The following is a 6,661-nucleotide window of genomic DNA, read 5'->3' as shown; positions in this document are numbered from 1 at the left end:
AAAAAAAAAAAAAAAAAAAAAAAAAATCTTAATATTTAGGGATGGGGATTTAGCTCAGAGGTTCTGCTGCCTGCCTCACAAGTGTAAGGTCGTGAGTTCAATCACTGGTACAACCCCCCCACCAAAAAAAAAAAACCTAAGATTTTGTGTGTGTGTGTGTGTGTGTGTGTGTGTGTGGGTGGGTGTGGAAGCGGGGATCAAACTCAGGACTTTGTGCTTAACAGGCAGGCCCCGGAACCACTGAGCTAAACCCCAGCCCCTTTAAGATGTATTCTTATGCTCAGATGTGAGCCACGGGCTTACAGAGCTTTATCCTACTAATTGCTTTAGGTCCATTATTCCTACAAAAAAAAATATTTTTTAAGAGCAGTCTACTATCCCCTACTTCTACCAGTCAGGGGGAAATCCAGGTTTCAAAAGCCTCAAGAACTACCTGGGCCTCCCATCACAAACATCCCCTCCACCAGGAGAGGGGTTTCTGTTTCTGCTCTGTTCAAAAAGGGCTTGAACACAGTATAATGGTGCATGTGTCAGGATTCTGGGAGGCCAAAGCAGGGAGATCCCAAATTTAAGCCCAGTCCAGGCAATTTAGTGAGACCCTGTCTCAAAATAAAGTGGGCTAGGGCTGGAGATTTAGCTCAATGGTTCTGCCACCTGCCTTGCAAGCACAAGGACCCAAGTTCGATCCCCAGTACCAAAAAAAAAAAAAAAAAAAAAAAAAAAATCAATCAATCAATAAAGTGGACTGGAAAAAATAAAAAATAAATAAAATAAATAAAGTGGACTGGGAGTACATTGCAGTGTGAAACCCTGGGTTCAACTCCCAGTACTGCAACAAAAGGCAAGCAAGGAAAGCAGAGAGTAAGGGAAAGAAAAAAAGAGGGCAAAAGAAAGGGAAACAAAGAAAGGAAGGAAGGAAGGGGACTTGAAGCTGGTAGATACTTAGTAAATTCTTACAGAACCAGTACTCCCCATCACAGTGCATTGGAAGCTGAGACAGGAGGATTGCCAGGAATTTGAGACCGGCCTGGACTACTTATAGCAAGACTGTATCAAAAAACAAACCAGGGGCTGGGGATTTAGCTCAGTGGTTCTGCCGCCTGCCTCACAAGTGCAAGAACCTGAGTTCGATCCCCAGTACAAAAAAGAACAGAGGGCTGGGTATTTAGCTCAATGGCACCCCACCTGCCTCACAAGTGCAAGGTGCTGCATTTGATTCCTGGGACAAAAAAAAAAAAAAAAAAAAAAAAAAAAATCCCCAGAAAAAAAAAGCCTTGCCAGGGTCTGGCTCTGAGGATCCCAGACCCATGCCCCAACTTACCACCCTGTACACCCATGAATCAATCACCCAGTTCTTTCCCCATCAAGCAGTTTGTGGAGCTGGGGGGCCCTATAGGACCCCCAAGGAAAGACAGTAGATAAAGTTACTGCCTGCTTTATTTTCACCTGCTTCCCCGGCCCTGGAACCTTGGTCCTGGGATTGGGGTGGCTGGCCTCATGGAGGCCTCATAAATACAAGGGAAATACGAGGGGTCACTGGTGATGGCAGGGCAGCCGGGGTCAAGCGGCCACCTATGTCCGCTGGGGCCTGGGCTCCACGTCCAAGCGGCACAGGGGACTGTCATAGACCATCTGCAGGTTCACTCTGTGGCCCACCAGCTCTCGGATGTTGTTGATGCCGTACTTGATCATGGTCGGGCTGGGGGAGGCAGGGGACAGACCCTAGGTCAGGTCAAGCTTGCCCTGCCCCAAAACTCTCCGGAGCTCTATACCCTTCCTCAAGGAAAAGCCACAGCCCTGCTGCAGCCCACAGGGACCAGCACCATCCGCCCTAGCGCCTTCCATCTTCATCCCTGTTCTCCAGACACCCATGCCCTCCCAGCCCCAAGGCTTCTGCACTGGCTGTGCCCTGGCCTGGAAACCTCTCCCCCGACACCCTAGAAATCACCCTGGCAACTACCTTCAGTCTGCACAGGGGCCTTCCCTGACCACCTCAGTCCTGCTGTCTTCTCTAGAGCTCACTGTACTCACACACACCCTGGGCTTTGCTGACTTCTGACTTCTTATGCTCTTGTTGACTTGGACCCCAGCCCATGGGGGCAGGGAAGGGCGGTCCTGTGTATACACAGCACAGGGCCGGGTGTGACTGGCGCTTCCTGCTAAAAGTCTGTCATGTAGATCGGGGTCTTCAACCCCTGGGACACACAGCCTAGAAGTGCAGCTTCCTCTATTTCCAGCCACTCCTGCTGCTTCTGTCACTCGGATCACAGCCTGAGATCTGTCTGTCAGGTCAGCATTAGATTTTCTTTTTTTTGTTTTTTTGAGACAGGGTTTCACTGTGTAGCCCAGGGTGAACTCAAACTTGTGGTGATTCTCCTGCCTCCGCCTCCTGAGTGCTAATATGACAGGTATGCACCACCATGCCCAGCTCAGCACAAATGTTCATAGGAGCTCAAAACTGCTGTGAAGTTCACAGGCCAGGATCTAGGATATGGCTCCTTACGATAATCTAATTCTGAACCACCCCACCCACCTGTGAAAAAACTGTCTTCCAGGAAACCAGGCCCTGGTGCCAAAAAGGTGAGAATGCAGATGGAGCCAGTAGCCAGACACCCCCTTTTTGGCAGGTCACTTACCGCTCCAGGGAGAGCCCCCAGGCAATGACAGACACGTTCTCAGGGAGTCCCATGGGCAGCAGCATTTCAGGGCGGAAGACCCCAGAGTTCCCGACCTCCACCCACTTCTTCAGACCTACAGCAGGACAGAGGCAGCACATGTAGGTGACCCTGGCCCATGGAGAGGGGGGTGCCCGTCCTCACGCGCCGCTCACCCTGGTGGTAGCTGAACACCTCCATGCTGGGCTCTGTGTAGGGGTTGTAGGTTGGCTTGAAGCGCAGCTGGGTGATGCCTGCCAGGAATGGGACACAGGCAGTGACCAAGCCCTCTGCACCCCACCCCCAACAACCCCCGGCCAGCTCGGCCTGAACGCCCGCTCACCCAGCTTGCTGAAGAACTCTCGAAGGATGCCCATGAGGTGGCCCAGGGTGAGCCCGTGGTCGGCCACCACACCCTCAATCTGGTGGAACTCGGCCAGGTGAGTGGCATCCAGCGTCTCATTGCGGAACACACGGTCAATAGAGAAGTATTTGACAGGCATGAATGGCTTCTGGGAAGAGAGCAGGTGGGAATCACCAGACAGGGGTTGACAGACCTGCAGGGTGCCCTGGACCCCCTGCCCGGTCCTCCTGGCCCAGCCAGCCGCACCTTTTGTGCCAGGCGGTAGAGGGCTCGGGCGCTGGCTGCCGTGGTGTGGGTGCGCAACACGTTCTTCCGGGCCTCCTCCAGCCGCCAGCTGTACTTGTACCTTGGGGGAAGGCGGATGCCGTGCTGCAGTGGGGCCTCACCTCCTCCGTGCCACCCCAGCTCCAGCCCCAGCCCCAGGCCTGCCTCACCCCTGAGAGCCGTAGCCACCCTGAGCGTGGGCCCGCTTGACCCGGTGAACGTAGTCCATGGGGAGCTGCAGGGCCTCTGCCGGGTCTGCTCAGAAGAGAGTAGTAGCTTGCATCAGTCAGTCAGCACTGCTCTCCGGTCTCCTGCAGTGCTGGTCATGCTAGAAACCATACCCCACTGTTCGGTCTTTAAACTGGCTTCCAAGCCAGGCATGGTGCACGCAGCTATAATCTCAGCACTCCAGAGGCTGAGGCAGGAAGATCACCGTGAGCTCAAGACCAGCCTGTTCTACACAGAGAGTTGGTTCAAGGCTAGCCTGGACTATGTAGTCAGACCCTGTCCGGTACTATCCCCCAAAATAGACTGCCTTCCAGGGGCACAATCCTGAACTTGAGATCTAGTGAACCCTGGCCCCTGCGCTGGCAAGCTGTGTGGCCCAGGGCAAATGCCTTTCCCTCCCTGGGCCTCTGTTTCTTCAACTGTAACAAGGGGGATCAGTACTACTTCATGTGGTTGGCAGGAATAATGGAACAGTGCAGAGTATATAATGAGTCCTTAGGTGCTTAATCTCTCTCTCTCTCTCTCTCTCTCTCTCTCTCTGTCTCTCTCTTCCTCCCTTCCTCCCTTCCTCCCTCCTCTCCTCCATCCCCTCCCCTCCCTTCCCTCTCCCTCTCTTCCTTTTTTCGGTACCAAGGATCAAACTCAGGACATTGTGCTTACCAGGCAGGTGCGGTGCCACTGAGCTATATCCCTGGCCCTAGGTGCTTAATTTCAAAATCATTAAAAAAAAAAAACAAAAAAAACAAAGAAGATTGTTTTTTCTGGGGAAGGCAGGGTTGAGAAAGGATCTCGTTATGTAGCCCAGGCTGACTTCCAACTCCCTGCAGTCATCCTTCTGAGTACTGGAATTACAGGTGTGTGCCACCATACATGGCTTTGAATTCTTTTATATGCCTACAACTTAGTGATTTTGTTAGTTATTAATTAACAGATGCTCAATTAGCGATTACAATTAAAAATATTCAATTGCCTAGAAAAAAACAAAATGAGTGCTTAGGAAGTCTTGGGTGCACACCACCAACAATAAATCCTGTCTTTGTAGTTCCTGACTAGCTCACAGGTACCCAAGGGCCTGGGCTCTCCTCCTAGCCAGGAAAGCGACTACCACTGTAGGAAGTGACTCAATTTCAAGTGAACAAAAGGGGAATGGAGATTGGGCATTAGAGGCTTCAAAGAACTCGGGGCAGCAGGGCATTTGAGCAAAGTTAGGGTGGCCTTAGTTTATAACTTTTTTCTTTCGGTACCAGGAATCAAACTCAGGACCTTGTGCTTGCAAGGCAGGCATGGTGCCAATAAGCTAAATCCCCAGCTCCATGTAGTTTTGTTTTTTTTTAACACTAGGGATTGAACCTAGGTCCACACTAGGCAAGGTCTCTTAACGTTGAGCTACACCCCCAGCCGTTTTTATTCTGAGTCAAGGTATCATTGAATTGCTCACACTAGCTTCAAACTTGCCATCTTCTTGCCTCAGCCTGAGTGACTGGCATTAACAGTTCTATACCACCATGCCTGGAATTTTTTCCCCTTTTTTGAAATATGGTCTAACTATATAGGTCAGGCTAGCCTCAAACTCATTAACTATGTAGCCTAGATTGTCATGGAGTACAGGGAAATTTTTTTTTTTTTTTGGTACCAGAGATGGAACTCAGGACCTTGCACTTGTGAGGCAGGTGGTGGAACCACTGAGTTAAATTCCCAGCAAATTATTTTTGCAGTACTGGGCTCCCCCAGATTGTCTTGGAGTTCATGAGTCTCTTGCCTCAGTCTTAGTGCTGAGACTACAGGCTTGCACCACCATTCCCAGCTCCAACTCTTTCACATTCTTTTTGGTATTGGGAATTGAACTTGGGACCTTGTGCTTGTGAGGCAGGCGGCAACACTACTGAGCTAAATCCCTGGCCCCAGCTTTTTAATCTTTGTTCTGGTGCTAGGGATAGAACCCAGGGCCTTCTACATGCTAGCCAAGCACTCTACCACTGAACCATACTGTCAGCCCTACAGTGGCCTTAAAGATGTAGGAAAAAATGGTTCTTAGAGGAAGGCATAGCACGTACAAAGGCCCTGATGTAGGCAAGGACAGGGAAGAACAGAGACTAGGGCAAAGGAAGTAGACCCAGAGGTTGGCAGAAGCAGCTCCCAGGCCCTGGCTGGCCATGTCGAGGGTGGGACTTATTTTAAGGGAATGTCCACTCCCTCAAGGCTCCACGCCAGCCACTCAGCCTCACCTTGCAGGAAAAAGGTGTCATGCTGGTCACGTGCAGGGTGCTGCTGTGGCTGGAAGAGCGCATCAAAGTTCCAGAAGGAGCTCTCAATGAAGTTGTCAGTTGGCATCTCGGTGAACCTGGGGAGACCCAGCCTGACTGTCTGCCTGCTCCCATGCTGCACCTGCCCCACCCCTGGCCCCGTGCTCACCCCATCTCCAGGAAGATCTGGCGGAACTGGGAACGGACCTTAAGCAGGGGGTGCAGGTGGCCACTGTCGGGGAGCACGCCACAAGCCAAGAAGTTGTAGGGTTTGAAGGACCGGTCCCTCCAGGAGCCGCTGTGGGGATTCAGGGTGCAGGGCGAGGTGAAGCCCACACCCTCTCCGTACCCCACCTGTACCTGCGCAGTCAGGTCCTACTACCTGGAGATCATCTCCGGGCTCAGCTCCGTCTCCTGCTTGGAGATGCTGGTGCTGAAGGCACTGCCCTTGCTCACCCAGTAGGTCTTCAGAGTCCTGAGGTCAGAAGAGGGTAGGGGACGTGCTGTCATTTCAAGAGGCTTCCTTCTGATGCTGATCCTAAGGCCACCCACCAGATCACTCTGCTTTACTCTCTTCCCAATATGGTCACCTGAAATCCTTTTATGTGGCTAGTCTATTCCCCCGTGTTTACTCATGGAGTCATTCACCAAACACTTAATAGCGGGGGCCTAAGGAATGCCAGGGACCATTCAAGGGGCTAAGCATACAGCTGGGAACAACAGCATCAGGGCAAATCTAGACTCACTGCCTTGAAGCAGCCTTGGGCTACCTGCCTGTCTTTTAATGTTGTGGTAGTGGGGATCAAATCCAGGGCCTCTCACGTGCTAGGCAAACACATACCATGGAGCTGTACCCCAGGCCCCCTCTTTCTTTCTTTTCTTTCTTTTTTTTTTTTTTTTTTTTTTTT

At 51.5% G+C, this 6,661-nt stretch overlaps 1 protein-coding gene across 1 annotated transcript in view; it reads right to left on the bottom strand.

Moving 5' to 3' along the window:
- Positions 1 to 1,327: 1,327 nt before the first annotated feature.
- Farsa (phenylalanyl-tRNA synthetase subunit alpha) overlaps positions 1,328 to 6,661 on the bottom strand; it is a 10,007-nt gene continuing 4,673 nt past the window's right edge. The window contains exons 5-13 of the mRNA XM_010613380.3: positions 6,136 to 6,228; positions 5,923 to 6,051; positions 5,736 to 5,851; positions 3,453 to 3,537; positions 3,265 to 3,364; positions 2,998 to 3,166; positions 2,831 to 2,908; positions 2,637 to 2,751; positions 1,328 to 1,699 (exon numbers count right to left, since the gene is read on the bottom strand). Coding sequence (XP_010611682.1) covers positions 1,573 to 1,699; positions 2,637 to 2,751; positions 2,831 to 2,908; positions 2,998 to 3,166; positions 3,265 to 3,364; positions 3,453 to 3,537; positions 5,736 to 5,851; positions 5,923 to 6,051; positions 6,136 to 6,228 — 1,012 coding nt within the window. The 3' untranslated portion in view covers positions 1,328 to 1,572. The remainder of the gene's footprint in view (positions 1,700 to 2,636; positions 2,752 to 2,830; positions 2,909 to 2,997; positions 3,167 to 3,264; positions 3,365 to 3,452; positions 3,538 to 5,735; positions 5,852 to 5,922; positions 6,052 to 6,135; positions 6,229 to 6,661) is intronic.

The sequence above is a fragment of the Fukomys damarensis genome, unplaced genomic scaffold (genome assembly GCF_012274545.1).
Source record: "Fukomys damarensis isolate Sample0158 unplaced genomic scaffold, DMR_v1.0_HiC HiC_scaffold_30, whole genome shotgun sequence".
NCBI lineage: Eukaryota > Metazoa > Chordata > Mammalia > Rodentia > Bathyergidae > Fukomys > Fukomys damarensis.
Note: the sequence above shows the minus strand (reverse complement) of the source record. Positions and strands in the feature narration are given on the sequence as shown.